A 23075-nucleotide genomic window follows, 5' to 3' on the forward strand; every position below is an offset into this window, starting at 1 on the left:
GTCAAATGAGCAAACTGCTTTTCATTTTCTGAACACAAAAGTACTATTTTAATACAAAAATGGAAACTGTGAAATTGTAATAATCACAGGGTTGTTTGCATATCCTTAAAAGTGGTTTCAAAATGAATGTTCTAAATTGATTATACTTGACTTTCAGTAACTGTTTATAGAAATTCTTAGAATAATATGTAGTTTATTAATAAAAATAGTTTTTTTATTGCTTTGACTTTTTATGAAATATTGCCTGATTGCTTTTTCTAGAGGATGTTTTAAATGGCAGATGACGTTAAGAGCTGAAATAGAAATGTCAGTTAGTCCAAAGTTATGTATTGACCTAAAAACAATAAATATTACGGAAAAATGATTGTCATTTAAAAATGTGGGTTAGAAAGTCTTCATTAAACAGTTGCATAGCAACAAAATATACACATATTCTAATTTCCCCTCTCATACACAAATCAAGAGCTAGGACCATTTAATTGTTGAGTAATAATTGACAAATGGAATGATATATTGTAAATATGATTTTCGTTTAAGTACCATATATTGAATCTCAACATTTTTGTAGGATAGGCCCTACTGGCTTGGTCACACATAATATAGAATCTACAAAACAATCTCAGGCAAAACATGACTGTAGGGTGCAGCCTATTCACAAAAATAGTAAAACTGCAGTTGAATTTATAAATGTACAACCAAGTGTAGTTTTACTACATTTTGGAGCTAGCAATTTCCAATTGGAATCCGCATGGAAAATTGCACCTGGCACAGGTTTCCATGCAGATTTCTTGTTAAATTAACGGATTTCCAAGTTTGGAATTCATTCTTCCTACACATAGTTCTCTGTGATGGAGAACTCTGCTCCGAGGGGATGGATTCCCCTCTGCAAATACACATTTTTTGTTTCTTTTTTCTCTGCAGGGAAATATTTTTACAAATTGAGAAACATTTTCCGGTACATCCCCATCACCAAATTTTAGGGTGAGCCATTCTCCTTCCCACTCTGGAAAAGGATTTATGCCAGCACTTAGCTGAAGTAAAATTTGCAGGCTGTGAGCAATTTGTGAATGCCCACAAACATACTTGTTTATTTGTGGGCATTCACAGACTTCCAAAGTGACCCATGCCTTTAAACACCAATGGCATTCTCAGTTCCACCCCTCTTGAGTGGGATTTACAGGTGTGGCTATCTCTATACTTGTGGGTGAGTCTTCACACCCATGAAGTGGATTACTCTTAACTGCTTTCTTTTTGTGAATTGGTGGAAGGCGTAAGTAAGATAAATTTGTTCATAAGCGTATGTTTCTGTCCAAAATTTATATTTGTGACTATACCCTATTATGATCAATAGATATAAAAATATCAAAAATTGCAGCACTCTTACTTTATCTGACCTCCTATTTTGAGCACAAAACAAATGTTAAATATTGTGTGGAATTGACAAAGTTGTCTCTTTGAAATTTAAGTTACCATACTTTTTAAATAAATGTGGAAAATGAATTGCTGAGACAGTAGAAAGCAAAAATTAATGAGAAGGCAGGGGGTATTGTACCTGTAAACAAGTCAGCCTGCACAGAACTGTATTTGGTCGACAAATGCAATAAAGCAGAAGCAACATCAAGTATTTTAATGGCAATGCATTCACTATGCATGTAGTTACCACTAAATAATCCTGAAATGTCCTTCTTCACTGTATGAACATCTTTGCTTGTGTTCCCAAAGTTGAGTTACCCACAACATTGTTGGTTACTATCATCATATGCTGAATGTTCCTTTTCTTGGCTGTAGTATTCATTTGCCTCATTTTGATGAGTGCACAGTTGCGCTTCACAAAAGATACTTTTTTGGAAATATCTCCTTATCAGCAGACAAATCTTACTTTAATAAAATATTTGAATATAAATCTATTGGTCTTTCTAGTTTTTGCTGTATGTTGCATTTATAAAAAATTAAAACACTCACACCTCAGCTGAAATCACTGATTCATTATGTCCATGGCTGTTTGAGTCCCCTAGTAGTGATGACTGCTTTGAGTCTGATTTATATGCCTTTTGAGTTTTATTTCCGTAGACAGCTGCACCAGTTCCACTCGGATGACCCTGCATTGACATATGAGACAGTAAAGGAATGTTTGCCTCCTGGTTGGATCCAGATGAAGGCAAGCTGGTAACATGGCCAGTGCTTGTTGATCCACTTGCACTACTTGGTGAACGGCTTTTGGGTGGAGGGCAATGTTGAATTACTCTTGGTGGCCCCTGTGGCTGGAAGTGGGTAGCTGGGAAAGCTGCATATCCTGGAGGTATGGGATAACCATTTATTGGAATAAAGCGCTGATTCTGTGACATTGGTGGCCCAATGAAACCAGCAATTTGGCCTTGTGGCAAACCCTGTGTAGTGAACAAGAAATTTGGGTACCGTTGATTGCTTAAATTGCTAACTGGACTTGCGCTGAGAGAAGTTGTTTGAGTAGTGGCATTTCCACCAGAGGGTGTAGTTGAACTAGTGTGACTTGAAAGTCCTTCCCAGGACCGTAGTCGGGCATGGATGTCTTTAAATCTTGGTCTCCTTGGTGGAATTTCATGCCAGCACTCTGTCATCAAGCTGTACATTCTGGGAGGGCAGTCTTCTGAACATGGCAACAGTTGTCGTTTCCTAATCATTTCTATGACTTCTTGATTGCTAAACCCATAATAGGGTTGAAGACCAAAGCTGAATATTTCCCATAAAACCACTCCAAATGACCAGATATCTGAATCATAAGAAAAGTTTCCATACATAATTGCCTCTGGAGGCATCCACCGAATTGGTAAAAGGGATTTATTTTGAACCCTGTAATAGTCTGATGAATAAATTTCTCTAGATAATCCAAGATCTGAAATTTTTACATGGAGTTGCTCTCCAACTAATATGTTACGAGCAGCAAGATCTTTATGGACAAAGTAATGGCTCGAGAGGTATTCCATTCCAGCAGCTATCTGAATTGCAATGTGCAAGAAATCACCATGGTCCAGGCTGGATTTTACAGTGCCATCTTCGTCACTGCTGCAGCCTACATCAGAGTGGGGTGACCGCATGATTAGGAACTCATGAAGGTCACCTTGGTTCATGTATTCAAAAAGCATACATACTGGCTGCTCTTGAGTTACAACACCAAGAAGACAAACAATGTTAGGTTGATGCAGTTCTGCCATCAGTGATGCTTCTTGCTGGAACTCTGCCCATTGCTGAGGATTATTAAAGTCTTTTAGTGTCTTTATAGCAACAAGTTGAGCATGATCCATTCCAGGGAGATAGAGATGACCCTTGTAAATTTTTCCAAAAGCACATTCACCTAGTTCTTCCATGAACCGTACGGCAGAAAGTGGCAGTTCTTTTGCTTTTACCTGTCAAACATAAGAAAGCAATGTCAGAATAGTACAAATATGCAAGTGTGTTTCGTATTGAGTTATGCACAATGTTAAGCTAAGCTACTAATTTATCACAAACAATGTGTTGATGATGCCAGTTAGAGGTATTCATCGATCTTTGCAAGAAAGTAATTAAAAGGGTCAGGCACTTGCTGTATGACTTAGACACACATTACAAGATCTATTTTAAAATCAAGGCAGTGACACTGCCCCCCGAGTCATCAATATCCCGGTTACGGTAATCACCATTATGACGAAGAAAGCTGAAAGAAGGAAAAAAATATTGTTTAATTACTTTAAAGCATTACAAAATTAGAGAGTGTGTAAACGAGCTAGTACAGTATAAAAATACTTTGTAGAGTTCAAATTAAATCAAAAGATTAAAATATTTCTCGACTGCCATCATAAATTTAACAGTTCTGCATTTTAGTCGAAGATTCGCCCCACTTCAGGAGTGAATATTCAAAGCTAGTAAGAGCAGTTTTAGGAGGGTCATTTGTGTCTGATTTAGATGTGGACAGGGACAGCCACAAAGAATATGCAGGACTGACTCCACATGGTAGCCACAAAGCCTGAGCTTTCACCTATGTTTTTCATAGCCAGCAGCGGTTTCATTTAATGGGCACAGGGGCTGCGACCACCCTATTACCAGGTCGGAATCCGCAGGCCACATTTCTTTTAGAATGCTTGGTAACAGCAGTAGGGATGTTACTTCACATTTTAAAACAAAGGTAGAAGCCTTGCGCTAGTCCTGCTGTTGCCTACCTGCCTGTCTGATATTTGACACCCCAAATCAATCACAGGCGTCAGACAGTCCAGGCAGGCTGCCAGGCAGTTTCTTTGTGACACATGCGCTAATGCGCATGTGTCACATTAAGCTTACTAAACAGGGCTGACATGGTGCCAGCCCTGTAGTCACTGTTTGGGGGCCCTTAAAACCACCCACAAATGACTCTAGGCAGTATCATTTTTCCAAGCAGCCCTGCATGGGTACATTATAAGCCCTGTACCTCCTGAGGCTGCAATGTCTAAAACTGATGCATGACGACCCACCCATTCACAAGTCATCACTGGATGGGGTGAGGTCAACAAGCATAACTGACTCCACCTATCTCTATGAGGAGTTGGGAAAGGTAGTGTTTTTTTTGTTTGTTTTTTATGGGCGAGCACAAAGCGCTCCGTTTCAAGCTGTAATCTCTCTTTCGGTTTCCAACCACCCCATGTCACGTCAGTCACTTTCATTGGTTTGTGGGCTGGCCTTTTAAAATCTGCTTGCTTTCATTTGTTAAAGGAATGCCTACGCCATGCCTTTTCTGTTGTTTACCCCACCTACACAGCACCGGTAAACTACTAAAAACATGCGTGGCTCGATGTTTTCAGCATGGTTTCCGGACTAATTTATCTGTTTATTTTCCACACAGCGCGATGGCGCTGCATTTTACATAGTGCAATCGTCCTGGTTTTCTTTTCTTTTAATTTGTGTGGCACGAAAAGTCCGGTTAGGAGTTTACAACGCTAATAGCTCTAACTAAAGCAAATGCGATACCCGTTGCATTGAAAATGCTTGTTTATACTGCCTGCAGCGGTGTCTCCTTGTTTCAGAAATATATTCCAGCTCTCACCCTCTCGGGACTCCGTTTGCTTCAAGCATCTAGAGCCACAGAGATTATTTGCAGTAATATTAGTGAGCTGCTGCTGTTTACAATATTGAAAACACACCTCACTATCCATGAATATTAGATCTAAATACATTTAGAATTTACACAAGTGCGCTTGTGCTGCACTCTCAGTGACCTGGCTAAGTGGGCATGAAAGAGCTGAAATTAGGTCATAAATTAAAAACTGTTCCCGATAGGTGTCCCCAAAATACGTTTGGCACAGGGCCCCCAAAATCCTTACAATGTCACTACTTTGTAAGTGGCCTAGTTTCTTATGATACATGAAACAACTATCATTTTAGTTGAAATCAAACATAACACGTCTTTTTATAGAGCATATATATTCCTGAACTTGTGTTTAAGGTGCACTCATACGTGATAAGGAAGAAAAGTGAGGCTTGGTGACATAAAATATTTGCCTAGGATCACACATTTTGGTCAAGTGGAGAAGGCAGAATTGATCCCAGGATTTCTGCTTTTACATTGTACAGGTCAGACCTTGGGACCGGGTGGTTGCATCACTCATGCCATGAAAGCTGGAAAGAACTTTTATGCCCCATCACTCTCAAAAGTGACCAGCCACCACTGTTCACAGCCCAGGGAGGGGCTTGGTCTTTACACGATAGTATGCCAAAGCGATTCTGAATTAATTTTAATTTTGTATTTAGTGAAAATGGATGCCGAAGGTATTTTGCTCAAGACTACTGGCACAGGAATTAATTATTGACAAGGTGTGCGCGCGTTTTCTGAAAGTACTCTCATCTGCTGTGCATGATACAATCCTTACTGTTTTGTTTGCTTTCTTTTTAAATAAGGCTATGGCTTATACCTTCAGCCCATGCTTCTTCTAAATCATGTGTTATTATTGAGGATCGTAAAAGTTCAAACCGCGGTTTTTAGACATGAACTCTTAGAGGTAATTTCTTGCCAAATTTGATAACTCAGCGAGTTTCCACAGCTGGACTTTATTTTGAGAATGAGTTTGGCAGAAGGCAGCATCATTTCAGACTTTTGATTACACACACCGAACTCCAGCCTGATTTGTGGTTCAGAGGCATTTGTCGGGAGGCAGAACACACGCCTGCAAACTTTGCAGAGAGATGTATTAATCAATGAGACTGATGATTCTGGCAGTGCAACTAGACCACATGATAAAGTTGGTTGTAATTTACTTTTCATTACCTTGGTTAAAGGCTCAATTGATTGGCAATGGATTTTTGTTTGAAGTGACTTGAAAAAATGATGTTCAATTGAGTTAGCTTTTATTCAATGTTCATGAAATGTCCCTCGATGGTCGATTGTTATGGCCAGATATTTCTATCAATATATTGTTTCAATCTGTTTCAGTTTTTCCACCAATAATCGTTGATGTTGTTTTGTCTATGTTCATTTCCAGCATGATTTAGGGCAATAAGTGCTTCAGTCCATTCTAGGAGTCTTTGAAGACCTTGATCAGGAGGTCTTTCTGCATATTGCACATTAGGTAGATGTTGCTGGTCCAGTCTCAGTGAATCTGCAGGCACACCTTTGTTGGCATCCGCAATAAATTAGTTAACCAGGAAAGTGGCCAGGGCACGACCTTGCTTGAGGCCTTTCGATGTCAGAATCACCATTATGAATTTCTACCCTTAGAATGAGGAACCACAGTAATCAAGGTTTGCTCACTGATTTCGGTATGTTTTTCTCTTATTCCGGGAACTTATCCCTGGGTACATTCCATCTGTTTTTACACAGGTGAAATGAGCCTGAGGAAAATCCTAGTCATGGGTGTTACTGCAAGATGCACACTCCTGATTTGGCCCTGTTTCTCTATATTGTTAGGGAACTCTTTAGTGACTTGCAGTATCCTTACAATGTACGGCAAGGCAAACTTTACCCATTATAATCAAGTTGTAAATGGGCTGCGAGCTTAGTTTTGGGAATACAGTCACATCACGGACATCCCTGAAAACGAGCTATATTGTGAGTCTGTAGAATTATAGGGAGTGGAGATACAGGTGCTTTTGTGCACCATTGCCCCTCCGCCCCACCCCAGGATTAGCATAAAGTGTAGGCATTTTGGAGCACAGTAATTGCAAAGACATATTTGCGTCATCCTGCATTGCAGTTGTCGCCTCTATGCCTTCCTTTCATATGGTTCTGTTGATTTTCAAGCTATTTATTGTGTCCACTCCAATTCCAGCATTTTCTATCCACTTCATTAAATGTAAGCAAATCTAAATAGGGCATATTTGAAATCCGCTGTCTTTTTTTTGGGAATGTTCGGCAACCACAAAGCTGTAAATAAGACCCTTCCCCAAGGGACATGACACAGTCACCCTCTGCTGAACAGTATCATTTGTAGCCAGAAATCAAAAATTGGCTGCATAAAGTTTTGATGGAAAACTAGGGGTGGTGTATATTCAAACTATTAATGATGTCTGGGCTAGTGATCCGCTGACGCCACTTATCTATATGAAATGTAAACATGAACTAGAAAATATAGATTACTTGAAAAATGATAAAATTGTTGTTTGTTTGCTAGGATTATAAATGCTAGGGTAACCAGTACCACAATTTTATGTTATTTTAGCAATCTTAAAATGTGCATACAGGGAGTGCAGAATTATTAGGCAAATGAGTATTTTGACCACATCATCCTCTTTATGCATGTTGTCTTACTCCAAGCTGTAAAGGCTCGAAAGCCTACTACCAATTAGGCATATTAGGTGATGTGCATCTCTGTAATGAGAAGGGGTGTGGTCTAATGACATCAACACCCTATATCAGGTGTGCATAATTATTAGGCAACTTCCTTTCCTTTGGCAAAATGGGTCAAAAGAAGGACTTGACAGGCTCAGAAAAGTCAAAAATAGTGAGATATCTTGCAGAGGGATACAGCACTCTTAAAATTGCAAAGCTTCTGAAGCGTGATCATCGAACAATCAAGCGTTTCATTCAAAATAGTCAACAGGGTCGCAAGAAGCGTGTGGAAAAACCAAGGCGCAAAATAACTGCCCATGAACTGAGAAAAGTCAAGCGTGCAGCTGCCACGATGCCACTTGCCACCAGTTTGGCCATATTTCAGAGCTGCAACATCACTGGAGTGCTCAAAAGCACAAGGTGTGCAATACTCAGAGACATGGCCAAGGTAAGAAAGGCTGAAAGACGACCACCACTGAACAAGACACACAAGCTGAAACGTCAAGACTGGGCCAAGAAATATCTCAAGACTGATTTTTATAAGGTTTTATGGACTGATGAAATGAGAGTGAGTCTTGATGGGCCAGATGGATGGGCCCGTGGCTGGATTGGTAAAGGGCAGAGAGCTCCAGTCCGACTCAGACGCCAGCAAGGTGGAGGTGGAGTACTGGTTTGGGCTGGTATCATCAAAGATGAGCTTGTGGGGCCTTTTCGGGTTGAGGATGGAGTCAAGCTCAACTCCCAGTCCTACTGCCAGTTCCTGGAAGACACCTTCTTCAAGCAGTGGTACAGGAAGAAGTCTGCATCCTTCAAGAAAAACATGATTTTCATGCAGGGCAATGCTCCATCACACGCGTCCAAGTACTCCACAGCGTGGCTGGCAAGAAAGGGTATAAAAGAAGGAAATCTAATGACATGGCCTCCTTGTTCACCTGATCTGAACCCCATTGAGAACCTGTGGTCCATCATCAAATGTGAGATTTACAAGGAGGGAAAACAGTACACCTCTCTGAACAGTGTCTGGGAGGCTGTGGTTGCTGCTGCACGCATTGTTGATGGTGAACAGATCAAAACACTGACAGAATCCATGGATGGCAGGCTTTTGAGTGTCCTTGCAAAGAAAGGTGGCTATATTGGTCACTGATTTGTTTTTGTTTTGTTTTTGTATGTCAGAAATGTATATTTGTGAATGTTGAGATGTTATATTGGTTTCACTGGTAATAATAAATAATTGAAATGGGTATATATATTTTTTTTGTTAAGTTGCCTAATAATTATGCACAGTAATAGTCACCTGCACACACAGATATCCCCCTAACATAGCTAAAACTAAAAACAAACTAAAAACTACTTCCAAAAATATTCAGCTTTGATATTAATGAGTTTTTTGGGTTCATTGAGAACATGGTTGTTGTTCAATAATAAAATTAATCCTCAAAAATACAACTTGCCTAATAATTCTGCCCTCCCTGTAGTTGCTATAAAATGAAGCGAACACCTCTAGGATCCTGTCTAAAAATGCACTAACCTAGAAGCGTGTGCTAGGTTAAAAAGTCAGATTTTGAGGCGTTTCTGAAAGATTCCTACAGTTGAGCTTTTGCATAGTTGGACAGGCATATTGTTCTACAGCTTAAGAGCAAGATATCTGAATTTCTTTCACTTTCTAAAGACTGTTGTAGTCAGCCTTGTTGCAGCTTCTAAGGTGTTTAGGCCTTAAATTCATTCCTCTTGACCATTCAGATGGGCAGTGCAGAACTTTGTTTTGTAATGTCACTTCTATCTTTACCATGAATTGGAATAGGCTGTAAAGAATCTATCATTTGCACACCTTGCAGGTTGATTTTTCAAAGAATTTAATTTCCTATAACACCTCTTCATAACCGTAGCTAAGTAGTAAGCACCACATAACAATTTGTTGATTCCTTAGGTCTTCAAAAGGCATATCAGTAAATATTCTAATACCAAATAGAATGCTGCTTACAATTCTTCAGCCTCAAATGTTGCTGCTTTCACCAATGACAACTCTGGAATTGAAGGAAAAACGATCATATTTTTCAATCAAAATATTATCAAGGTAATATTGCAGAGCAAACTGATGGACTTTTCGTTATGTCTAGCTAAGGCTAGTTAATAAAGGAGAACCCGACTACTTATTCACCTTTTATTACCAGAATAGTAACTCTATCCCTGAAGGCAGTTAGTTGATTAGTCGCTATATCCTATTTGCTAAACTGCTGACTTGGAACCCAGGAACCTATGGTCATATTTACGAGAGCCTTGTGCAGCAGGAGCGTCACTTTTTTTGGATGCTCTGGTGTAGCAGGCCTCTCAGCCATATCTTTGAGGCCACAAATAGCCACATTGCATGGCTTTTCATGGCTTCATATATATGGAGTAGGACAAAGCAGCGGAAGTCACTGTGTTCCCTCACTCTGCACCAGAAAGGATTTCCATGGGTGTTGCAGTGGATGTTTCCAAACGGCACCCATGGATTTTGACGCTGCCCCAGATTTACTTAATCAAGTAAACCTGGGGCAGCTCCAAAACCTTATGACTCCCCAGAGCAGGCATAACGAGGAGAAATATTTTTATTTCTCCTCATTTCTTCCTCTTTCCATGTGTGCTGCATGCAGCACACATAGACAGAGGAAAACGTCTCTCAGTATTGTTTTTGTGCAGGAAGGTGTCCTTTCCTGCACAAAAACAATCCTGTATGCAACGCAGGCACTCTTGAACCATGTTGCAAGGGTGCCTGCATTGGCGTTAGGCAGCCAAATGTGCACCAGCACAGTGGGAAAGGACAGGAATGCACCATATTTTGTAGATACGGGGCGTTCCGCCCTTTCACATTGGCGTAGGGCAGCACAGCAAGAAGACTTGCAGCACCCCCCTACGCCAGTTTCGCATAAATATGTCCCTTAGTGTCTAATCTCAGCTCCTGGCCTTGACTGAAAACCATGTGAATCTGGGCAAACACTTTATCTCCAGGTGCCATGAAATGTAATGCAAAATAGCCTTATAGCCTGCTTCAGAGGGCTATATCAGAAGTTAAAGGCCCTGAAACTGAATTATAGGCCTGAGCCGCAAGCAAGGGCCTATAAAGATGGCCTTTAATAATTGGTATAGCCCAAGGAAGAATGGCTATAAGGCTATTAGAACATTCCACCCACTGAGAGTAGAATGTTCTACATTAAAAAGGGAGAAACATAAAGACAAATATTGGAATGTTGGGGCAGAAGGTCTATACCAGCCATTATGAGCCCAGAGCTACTCCACTGTCTTCAGTGGAGCTACAAAAATTCCAATGTTCCAACTGAGAATCTGTGTAATGTAATTGTGAAGTTTAAATCCACCCTAGATGTACAGTGCTATGCTGATACTCAGCTAGGTTTCTGCTACGTAAATGCCAATACAAACATACAAGGAAGTGGGAATTTCAAGCATGGTTACTGAAGGGGCTTTAACTCTTTTGTAAAATCCTACACTGGGTAGTATTTTACTTTCTGCATATCACCAACCTACCCCTTGGCAAAACATGAATTTGGATATAGGGGTGCTGAAACATCCAAACTATTTGGACTGTAATAACTGCAATACATATTTTAACTCAATTTCTTCATGGTTGCAGTGTGTAGATGGCACTTGTATTAGTGTGGATGATCCTGAGGACTTAAAATAATTTTTCAAGAAAACTGTCCGAATAGGGAAAGTTCAGCAGGTCAAGGCAGCAGCTGGTTTCCGAGGAGTAGGGATTGCCATCGGGGAACAGCTGGATGAAGTTGCAGTGAAGATTTCTACATTCTGACTATGGGGGTCATTCCAAGTTTGGCAGGCGGCGGTCGACGCCAGCCAAACTTACCCCGCCAATTGACCGCTCCGTGGTCAAAAGACCGCGGCGGCCATTCAGACTTTCCCGCTGGGCCGGCGGGCGCCCGCCAAGGGAACACCCGCCGGCCCAGTGGGAAAGGCCCTGCAACACAGAAGCCGGCTCCGAATGGAGCCGGCGGTGTTGCAGGGGTGCGACGGGTGCAGTTGCACCCGTCGCGATTTTCACTGTCTGCTATGCAGACAGTGAAAATCATGCTGGGGCCCTGTTAGGGGGCCCCTGCACTGCCCATGCCAGTGCAGGGGCCCCCAGGGGCCCCACGACACCCATTCCCGCCATCCTGTTCCTGGTGGTAAAAACCGGCAGGAACAGGCTGGCGGGAAGGGGGTCGGAATCTCCATGGCGGCGCTGCTTGCAGCGCCGCCATGGAGGTTCAGCCCAGCCAGGGGAAATCCGGCGGGAAACCGCCGGATCCCCTTTTCTGACCACGGCTTTACCGCCGCGGTCAGAATGGGCAGGAAAGCACCGCCAGCCTGTTGGCGGTGCTTTCCGTCGGTCACGGCCCTGGCTGTTTTTACCACCAGGGTCGGAATGACCCCCTTAGTCTCTTTCATGGAAGTTCAAAATCTCCAGGGGAACAAAGCTGCAGGCTGTAGCTGACGAGGCCACCATGAGGCCGGATACCCTTCTGTCTGGATCCACTGGGCAAGATTTGCTGCTGCAGAGAAGAACATAGCAGGAGCTACTGCAAATTCAGGCTGACCAGTGATGCGCCTTGGGCAGAGCGGTGAGCAGGAAGATCCCAGGCTTGTCTCAGTTCTCAGAGCCTTTTTTGAAGAAATGTTTGTATGTCCCAAGTTTTGGTTTTGGGCTACCTGGGCACTGTTAGCACCATTTCAAAGAGTAAATGCCTGGACAGGGACCACTTGGAGAGTCTGGACTCACTCAGAATGGGTTCACGTGCGGTTCAAGATGTTTGGAGCCTTTTCTATCCCAGAGTCTGTGATCATGAGGCCAGCCAACTAGCCCTTGGAGTCACTCTGGAAGTCTTGGGTTCAAGCAGGTCTCAAGCAGCAGGTCCTTCCTCTGAGGGCACAGGTCAGGCTTCAGGCAGCAGGGCAATCCCTTTGGTACAGCGGGCAGTCCTCTGAAGTGCACAGCAGGCCATAGCCAGCTGGGCAGGCCCTTCCACTGGCCCAGAAGTGAACTGAAGAGCAGGTCTGAGAGCCCTATTTTCAGCTGTGGCTCGTCTGCTAAGACAGAGGAGTGTCGCCCCACTGCTTTGTGCAGTGCTGAAAAAGGAAAAATAAAATTATAATAACCCAATGTTATTATCATTTTATTTTTCCTGGGGAGCCAGATTAGGGTGGGCGGGGCTGAACTGGGCTGGAGGAGGAGTGGAGTGCACAATAAGTGCCGTTTTGGGTCGGCCAAACGGCCATGCGCACTTAGTATTTCTCCACCCAGCTATATTGCACAGCCGGGAGGACAGCGTGCACAGGCTCCCACTCCCTGTCTGAGCGCCAAACCAGACTGCTCAGACCAATCATGACGCTTCTGTTATGCTGGTGACAGCAGCCTCGTGATTGGCTTAGGGGAGCCTGGGAGCCTGTGTGCTTCCATGCTGCCGGGGTTCAGGGAAGAGGACAACCAATAGAAAATATAAGTGTTTTTTTTATACCCCCTACCGCCCTGCCATGCCCGTTGAGTAGCAGCCACCACTGCTTAATTTTACACTGGGTGCCCCCTTTAAAGAGAAAGAAACTTCTGGATAATCCCCCCCACAGAAGTGTCTGGAAAGTCCTGCTTCCCTGCCCTGGTCCCAACTGTCTGCAGGTAAAATAGGCTGGTGTTAAGTTCTTTGTGGGTGAGCTGAGGCAGTGTCTTTCAAGTGCAAGTAAGACTGTGCAGAGCTCCGCCCGCTCCCCCACTCCCCCCTGTCTTGGATGACCCACCCTGCCAACACCCAGTCTCTCTATTGTGTGGCTCTCTGACAGGAATCAACAAAGGGAAACTGCCAACTACACCTAGTCATGTGACCTAGAAAACAAGCTGCAGGCATCCAATGCTAGGACAAGAAAATGCCAACTCACTAAATGTGTCATTTTCAGAATTGAGACTTAAGATCTGACCTTAACATTAAAGAGGATTTTAACTTATAAAGTTCTATTTACATGACATTTCCACCTGCTCCTAGACAAATGTTATCACTTATTAAAAGTAGTAAGTAAGCCCTATGGAAGTGGTAGGGCTCAAAGTAGTGAAAACGAATTTGTGAATTTTTTACTACCAGGACATTTAAAACATAAGAGTACATGTCCAACTTTTTAATTACAATGCACCCACGCTATGAACTGCCTACGGTCGACCCTAGAATCAGTAAAGTAAGTAGGGTTAATAAACAGCAGTGTTGTACTCCATGTTTGAGGGATCACTTCTCTACAAGCAGAAGAACATACTGCTGGAGCGCACAGCTCTGCTGCATACTTGAGCGAGTGCAATTCCATCAAGTTGTATCTGAGTCTAAGCTGGTGCTGTTGGGCCATTTGCTATTGCGACAAGGAGAATGTTCTCAGAACTGTCTCTCCCTTTTACTAGTCTTGGTATAGGCAGTTTTTGAGGATATCACCGATAGGTTTTCTGGTGGACATGCACCACATAAGGTTAGACCAAAGACCCAACCCTCCCACAGAGAGGTGGCCTAGCAGTTTTCCAACATAGCAGCAACAATCTTCAACACATTTTCATTGCACAAATGGATTCATTTGTTCAAAAAATTGATGATGCGCTGGTACTTTTTTGCCAAGGGTATGGGCAACTGTATCTTACCACATAACTAAGCAGTCACCATGTCACAGGCATAAGGATTATGTGCAGCTATTGCTGTAGTTCCACGGGAAGAGCAAAGAACATACTTCAACTTGCTAATTTGAGTCTGTATAGACAATACACCTGATTAACTCATCTAGTCTTTTCTCTATGTCCGGGAAAAGACAATTAACAATGCATTAATGCTTTTAAGTAATTTACAGCGAACAACCACATTGTTGAAGAACAGATGGTTTACATTACACATACACTTTAGTCAAAAGTCTTTAAAGCTGCAATATTGGGACTTGCATTCTGTTAATAAAAGCAGAATGACCTCTTTTTAACCTCAAGCAGGGTTTGTCTACTTGAACCAACTCGGAGGAGTCCTGTTAGAGAGGGTGAAGTCAGAACGTCTGGTTCTAGATGTTCATTTACAGTAAGTGGTCATAAATCTCTTTTCGTTTTGTTTGACAAGTATGTGTCATGCAGCAACGCGCAAAATGTACAGAAGTGCAAAGTACATACCATCTCAAGGCTAAAATAAACAGAAAACAATGGAAAATTGAAATAATAAATCTCACTATCCCTATCTTTTTATCAGTCGCTTCCATTAGTTGGATTTGGCCGGTTACATGATTTACCTTAACTGTGAAAAACCTTTCTGAGATTGAAAAAATGTTATACAAGATAAACACACATTTCAGGAGTTTCAAAGATGGCACTCATGTTGTCGAGGTTTCTTTTTCATCGGCAAGGTCTATGGGCCATATGTACGAACACATTTTCCCCTAGACACAGATTGGGTAAAACCCTTTGCTACATCTGGCCCTATGTATCTGTAAAACAGCGAAAAGGTTCGGGCTCAAGGAAGATTGCATTCTAGGCCTTCGCGCAGACGCAGACGGGAGAAGTGTCGCACTGGGATTGTCTGTAGCTCGTGCAGTAGCTTTGTGGGGTGTATCACGTGCACGGTCTCGCACGACACTTCTGTGCACCCGTTTCCATGCAACTGCGCTGTCAGTTACCAAAAACCATCTCTGAGTTTGCACTTGAAGACAGAGAGGCACATGCTGCTCTCTGTTTTCGAGCTGTGCTGTCTGCTGCCCGTGCACTATTTTGCAGGTTTGATGAATTGTTGCATGTACTGTAGACAGTGTTGCTTTTCCCTGAAAAGATGCATGGATCACTTAGTAAACTGGACACGTGAAAAATGATGGCCCCTAGTTTCTGAAAGCCTGTGAGGTACACATTTACTGCAAGATGTGTAGAACACATGGGTCAGTATTTAAACATGGCGTGTATATCTCCATTTGCTGCTATTTTTAAGATAATTTCTTCTATTCTTCTGTTTTTGAGAATCTATTAGTGCATAATTGTTGCAGGTGGTTGCAGGAGGTGGCTATTTTTGGGGATCAGTACTTATTTTCCTTTATCAGACTTTGACCAGAGCAAGAGAGAGAAAGGCAGAAATGTGAGGAAGAGAAAGAGAGGAACACAGCAAGAAAGCTGCAACGCCTCCCCCAATTAGGGCAGAGGAGCGTCACCCCCCTGCTGCCAGTGCGGCAAACGTGAACAATAAAATGGTAATAAAATGAATTACTGTTTATTTTTCACTGCTCCCAGCCCGAGCAGTGTTTGGGGGTGGGGCATTGCTGCTGACTGGCAGCAGAGGAGTGGTGTTCACTCCCCCAGTTCACACTGCGCATGTCAGTTTGGCTGGCTGTCTGGAGCCGGCCAGCCTCACATGCGCAGTGTTAACCTCTCCACCTAGTTGTCTGAGACAACAGGGTGGAGAGCAGGCACAGGCCCCCTGTGGCTTCTGTGGCACTGCTCTCATGCTGCTTATTTGCAGCATGAAAGCAGCGTCGAGATTTGTAGTGAGGAGCTGGTTGAGACTCCACGGGCCTACTGCACAAAGGCGAGGAGCGTGGGTAAGTACGTTGTTTTTTCTTTTATCTTTTGACTCACTGACAGGCACTGTGAGAAACTTGCATTGCATTTAGCCTTAATTCTAGAACTATTAGTCACAGACCTTTATAATAATGAGCCATGATTAAGAGCTTTGGAATGTGAGTCTGTAGGCATCATGATTTAATATAGTTCCTGCCACTGGACTGGCACTCAACTCGACGACCCTCCACTGATAAGGGTCACTGGCCCCCCCTGCAATTGCAGGGTTGAAAAAGAAGCCATTAGTGAGATGAAAAGAAAGAAAGGTTAGGGTGGTGGAATAAAGCGGCATGCATGAGCTGGATTGTAGACTCAGCAGTTTTGGGGTTCAGAAAGTACTTCTTCTGAGGGTCTTGTGTAGATACTCTGTTCTCTGTTTCACGCAGTTCAGCTTTTCCCCATTCCTGCTCATCCTGTGTAAGGTTGCTCAAGGTTCAGCTAAACTAACCACTCGCCATTCCTCTCCACTTCAGATTCTGTCCAAAATGTTCACTGACTGCACTCTCCCACAAGAGCGTACTATCATTTATCCATTTTCTTCTACAAACCAAGCGCAGGCAGCCGGAGAATGGTGCACAAAGGTTTTGGTAGAAGATAGAATTTATGGGAGTGTGACTCAGTGATGGTGAAAGTGGGGCTCGGTTAGTGTGAAAATGTGCCAGGGAAACGATAAAAGCACAGCTCAGCCGGTTCCTGTTCTCCTCTCTTTTTTTAAAACATTTATTTATTGGCATTTGATATCAATTATGTTCAGGTCAATTATAATGTATTATTGAAATACATCACTCTCTGAAACATATGCACATATTCCAGAATTAGGAAGATTGATTGTTCAACATTGTGTAGTTAATCTTTCTGAAATGACTCCCCTCTCTCTGATGTTGGTTGTCTGTGATATAGTTTGGGACTATGTATGTGATTATACCTATTCTACCTTGTGCAGACGTCATAGTCCCTTTAGAGGTGAAACAGTAGGTAGGTAGTAGGTGCTACACACTATAAACCCAGATATTTCATGGCGGGTTTGTTACATTCCCTAACATACCTGGCGTCTGTGAATAAACTTCACTTCCTGTGGGACTGAAAGAATGAAGATGATACCCTGGCCGTAGGGTATGTAGAGCAAGGCCTTCCTTAAGGGCAGCAGAGAATGTTATGGTCCTTCCATACCCTTACCCCACCTACAACCCCCACACCGCGCCCGGGGGGGTAGGGGTTGAATCACTGCTTCCTAATCGCGCCTTGATCAACTTTGGAGGGATGCGGGTGGGGTGAAGCGGGAAGCCTGCTTCTCTCTTTTCCGTGGACATTTGTATGTGGTGAAAACATTCCAGTCTAGAAAAATAAACCTTTTTTTTGGCTCACTGGTATCTGAGCAGTTGGTTACATTGTAGCCAAAACACTCACAGCTCAAAGTGGACAGCGAGCTTTGTCTTCAGGCCAGGTTTGGCGTTGATCTGCCCGGCATTTTATTCTGTGGCCTTGGCTAAAAATCTTTAGGGGAGTTGAAACTGGAAAGGAACAATCCACAACTTCTGTTTCCTAGACCAAGTTCTGCAGATCTTTCATTTTTTGGGAAAGTCGCAAGAAAATTAGTCAAACGTGACCATAATTATCAAAAACACTGATGCTTTCCATAAGAACGTCTAAAAAAAGAGTGCATTTTTTGTTTCCAAAGCATAACATAGTTTGGGAAGTGTACTTAGGCAATTTCTTTAATATTAGACACTTTTTTCTTCAACAAAAGGGGAGGAAATCATTAATCAAGACATTGAGTCTGTGGGTTTGTCTTGATTTTCGAACGTGTGGATGCTGTTAAAAAGTACAACATAGCTAAATACACTATCTTTTTTTTAAACATGCTTAAGGGGGTGTGATCAGGCGAGTAACTGAAGGCGGACTGTGAGGCGACGAGTAAATACACAATTTAAATATTTATGATAAGCTGCATCTTCCTCTTAAGGTATTTCTGTTTGGTTACTCTGGGTGGTCCTAGGGCCACGCCTGTACCTCCCAAGGCACCTAATACCTTGGGAAATGCCCCAATGGCACAACACTTTGCCTCTACATCATTCACTATTTGTTGGTTTGATGGAAAAATGATGTATTTTGGTACTGGTTGCAGGAGGCTGCCTGCTGAATCACCTTTGTAAAAAGTAGGCTGTGCCAGAACATGAAGTCTTTCCGCGGGCCCTGAAGTTCCCACATAACCAAGAAAATGCAGCGTTGCTGGAATTTTAGGTCGGGCCTGGGTTTTGGCATCTCATGGTCAACCTCGCCTTCGTTTGACTCTAAACAGACCTCTGTTGAACCTCCTGCTGCACTTCTGCCAGCAGTTGTAGCTGCAGAACTGGTAGATTTACCTCTTGGAGCCAGAAGTAATGCAGGGCTGCGCTTGGGCCATGGTGCTATTCGCTACCGTGCATGAGCAAAGATGTGGTCTGTGCTTATACATGAGTCAGGTTGGAAAACTGGTTTCAGCTGTTCTGGTTGTAATGTCAGTGTTATGTTGAGTGCATTTGGTTTTGTTTGGGAGATTGTGTGGTCGGTGCCTGCCCAAAATATGGTTTTATTTCCAATTATGTAACTTGTTTACCATGTGCAACCTTGATGTGAGCTAGTAACATGGTTTTAAGTGATTGATTTTTCACCTTGGATTTGCTTTAGTGTAATTTGGTTTTACTTACTACTGTATATGCTCAGGCCTGGAGAATTTTTGTAGAGCAAAATCCCCCACCTTACACAACCTCAACTGCAACTATTTCTTTTTCCACACAACGCAATACCGGGTACAGTTTCACTCACATGCAAAAATAATCACATTCCCCTAATATTAGCAGAAAAATTCACATCCCATAAGCTTGTAATTATAAAGAGAAGATGTATTGCTGTTCACCATGTGGTAAATCCTCTTTGAACAACCAACGAAGACCTACGAGCAGGAAACTGGATAATTGCAAAACAAGGCAAAGATGGCAAACTGTGGCCAGAAATACACAGGTCTCAGTACAAATAAAATATTGACAGAATTTAGGAAAAGTTCATACATATGTAACATTAGAAATATTTAGCAGGACCCATAAAACGTGAGAAGATTTTTAGGAAGTCTTTAACATCAGGTCATGCGTGCCCAGCAGGAGACAGGCTTCAAAGAACTGGTTTTGTGCCTGTTGGCGATTACCTCCTTGCAGTTTAGCATTATGAATTATACCCTCACATTTGGATGAATGATGTGGCCACACAGCCGGCCTGCTGTCTGAACTGAAACAGATTTCTTCCAAGAAAAATGGCCACACATTGAGAGAAAAGCATCCTGAACTAGCTGGAAACATCCTATTATTAGGCATCAGTTCAGAGAAGCAGTGCAGCCCTGGCTGATAAAAATCACACCGTGTAAGTGTGTGGGGCGGTTTTTAAAGTCAAAACAAGCCTAAATTAGCTCAAAGAGAAACACAAATAAAAGTATTTTCTAAATGGCTGTTTTAGGCATAGTTTCTACGCACATTTGGGAAACATACTTCTTGGCTTATGGCGACTCCTACTAGTCGCTTCTATTTTTCAGTGACTGCTGCAGAAATAATCACAATTGTTTCTCAATTAAACTTTGCGGGTACTGTTGCTGTAAAGAGCACAACCAAATTGATGTGAATCAAGTCTTCAAAAAAATGGTGCCCATAAATAGAGAGCAATCTTTAACTAAACATTCAGCTCTGTGCTGGAAGCATATTAAACCCTCAAACTATACTCTTCTTATACAGCCTTGCATGCCATACCTCTACAATACAACCATTTGACAAACCACCGTAATACAGCCATGGATGCCAAACCACCGTAAAGCATCCTTACATCCTCATCCAGCATATTACAGCCATACAAGACCATCCATGATAATACAGCCCTCCCTGCATGGCAACTACCAGAATGCAGCCAGGCATACCAAACCAGCCATGCAGTGCTTCATTTGTAAAAACAAATTGCGTGCCAGGCCCCTCTTCAGGAGGCCACTACAGCTTGCACCACCCATTGCCCTTACCAGCACTGCCAATGACAGAACCACCACAACTACTAACCATTCCACCCTACAAATGTGACAATTCAGACTATTCCAGGCCTCCAAAGCTATAAGAATGGCTTGGGCAGCAGGAATTAGTATTTTGTTAATGTATATCGAATTAATAAATAACTGTTGTTGTGTTCATCTCCAACTTAGACAAACAGCGCCACCAAGTGGCAGACAGTCATAAATGCCAGTGTGTCGTGCCCAGCACCAGATCACCTGCTCAAATTAGGCACTGCAGCCATTCATACTCTCCCACCATATTATAGCCATTCATGCCCAACTACGAGAATACAGCCCTGCATAGTAACCACCATAATACAGCCAACATACAAACTACCATGATACAGCCATGCATGAAAGACCATCACAGCGCAGCCACCCAAAATCACCCACCATATTACAGCCTTGCAAGCCCATGATAATACAGCATGCTGCCAAACCACTATAATGTACCCATGCATACTCATCCATCATAATACAGGCAGACGTACCAAACAACCACCATAGTACAGTCAACATGCCAAATCACCATATTACAGCTATGCATGCCAATCCACTATAATTCCGCCATGCATACTGACCCACCATATTACAGCCATACGAGTTTAACCATGATAACGCAGCCATGTGTGTCAACCCACCATAAAACAGCATGTGTGCCAAACCACCATAATACAGCATACTTGAAAAACCACCATAATACAGCCATGCATGCCAAACCATCATAATGCAGGCATGCATGCAAAACCACTGTAATGCAGCCATGCATATTCACCCACCATCTTGCAGCCATGCAAGGTCAACCACGATAATACAACCCTCCATGCATGCTAACCACCATAATACAGCCAGGCACAGCAATTCACCATACTACAGCATCACACGCTAAACCACCATATTACAGCCATGGAAGCCCAACCATGATAATGCAGCCATGGGGTGTGAATGTGTTACACCTATCTTCATCCTGGCAGTGCCATAATGTGTGTTCACCTCCACCCTAGCAGCAGCATTATTCTTTAGCACCTTTACACTGGCAGTGCCAATGTACTAAATATAACTTCACCCTGCTAGTACCAGTGAATTATATATAAACCCACCCTGACAATACCAGTGTATTATGAGCCCCTTCATTCTAGCTGAGTCAGTAGTTTATACCACTAGAATAGAGTAATGCCAGTAAAACTACTATAATTACTAAGCATGACAAGCCACCATAGTGTATCCATGTTTGGAAACCAATCACAATATAACCATGAATGTCAAACCACCAAAAAGCGGATATGTGTGCCAAGCCACAAATATATACATATGTGCCAAACCACCACAATATAGTTATGCATGCCAAAACACCACAAAAACCCTTGCTCATTTAACCACCATAATACATTTATGCATGGCGAAGCACCATAATTTAGACGATGCTTGGCAAACCATTATAATAGAGCCATAATTCAGTCAATGTGTGGCAAAGCACCAACATATAGCCATGCATGCCAAGTTAGCAGTAAGTACGATATATGAATAATTATTAATTAGGTGAAACACGGAACAAGTGATTTCTCTAAGTATGGAGGACATTATGGGATAACCCAGGAACGGATTGAGTTTTCCTTTGCAATGAGATTACTTGCAATGAGATTACCTAAAACCCCAGGCAGCACATAGCAGGTGGCGCCATTGGCAATTGTGTAGTAGGCATAAACACTGCCTTTAAGCATATGTTTTTGTGGCTGCCCAGGTAGGTTTTGGTTGAGGGATGTTGATACGCCCATCAACCAGAATGCAGTCTCTCACAGAGAAGTGAAAGTAAGTAGGCCAGGGGTGTCCAACATAGGTCTCTGAGGGCCAGATCTATGCTAAATTTTCAGGAAGTCTTCAACAGACGAATGTAAATATAATCAATCTGTATGGAACTCATAGATATAGTCAATAGTGACCCTGAAAATCTGAGCCTACCTGGGACTAAGGATAGAGGGTATTGACGGTAATATTCGTGATGTCACCACAGGTGCGTAGGCAAGATCATTCCTGGGACAGCCACCCAGCCCCATGAGATTTTGTGATTTCACCCTTCTAAGAAATCATGAAGAGTAGGGGCTCTTCTATGAGGTAAACACCTGAGCCAAAAACACTTTACAAAAGAGCAGGTCTGAGTTCATTGACAAAAAGTAGAAATTATATCTTTAATTGATTTCCCTGTGCGAAAAATATGTAAACATGTTGTAGGTCACAATAATTTATATAGTCTATACAAAATGATTCTGTTCGAGAGATTCAGAGAGGGTGTATGAGCTTCCAGGAACAGGGATGAAAGAAAATGTAGTGGATAATCAGCAAAGAGGACAGAGTAGCTGAAATGAAAGTCAAGGTGGATGCCACCTGGTAGTGGGATGAGTGATAGGAATTAGCAAGCAGTGCACAGGGGAAAGAGGCGGGAATGGTCAGACTACACTAAAAGGACAGAGGAAAAGAGGGAAGTGAATAGATTGCATTAGGAGGGAAACAAAGGACGGGTAGATAAAGCAAAGGCAGTTGTGGAGAAAGTAGTGGCAAAGAGATGGTTAAGGTGGTTGGGAGGGAGCGAGCTTGGGGCTCAGTGAGGGATGCTATGGAGGGAGCGAGCCTGGGGCTCAGAGGTTGATGCCTATAGAGGGAGCGAGCCTGGGGGTCAGTGAGGG

The 23075-nt window shown here is 42.7% G+C and overlaps 1 protein-coding gene across 2 annotated transcripts in view; it reads right to left on the bottom strand.

Annotated features, from left to right (window-relative positions):
* Positions 1-1612: 1612 nt before the first annotated feature.
* The window catches only part of ROR1 (receptor tyrosine kinase like orphan receptor 1), a 546405-nt gene continuing 524942 nt past the window's right edge, over positions 1613-23075 (bottom strand). The window contains exon 9 of one of the 2 annotated variants that reach the window (XM_069232517.1): positions 1613-3383. In XM_069232517.1, coding sequence (XP_069088618.1) covers positions 1959-3383 — 1425 coding nt within the window. In that variant the 3' untranslated portion in view covers positions 1613-1958. The remainder of the gene's footprint in view (positions 3384-23075) is intronic. The other variant, XM_069232518.1, reaches the window with a different exon arrangement.

The sequence above is a fragment of the Pleurodeles waltl genome, chromosome 4_2 (genome assembly GCF_031143425.1).
Source record: "Pleurodeles waltl isolate 20211129_DDA chromosome 4_2, aPleWal1.hap1.20221129, whole genome shotgun sequence".
NCBI classification, from domain to species: Eukaryota; Metazoa; Chordata; class Amphibia; order Caudata; family Salamandridae; genus Pleurodeles; species Pleurodeles waltl.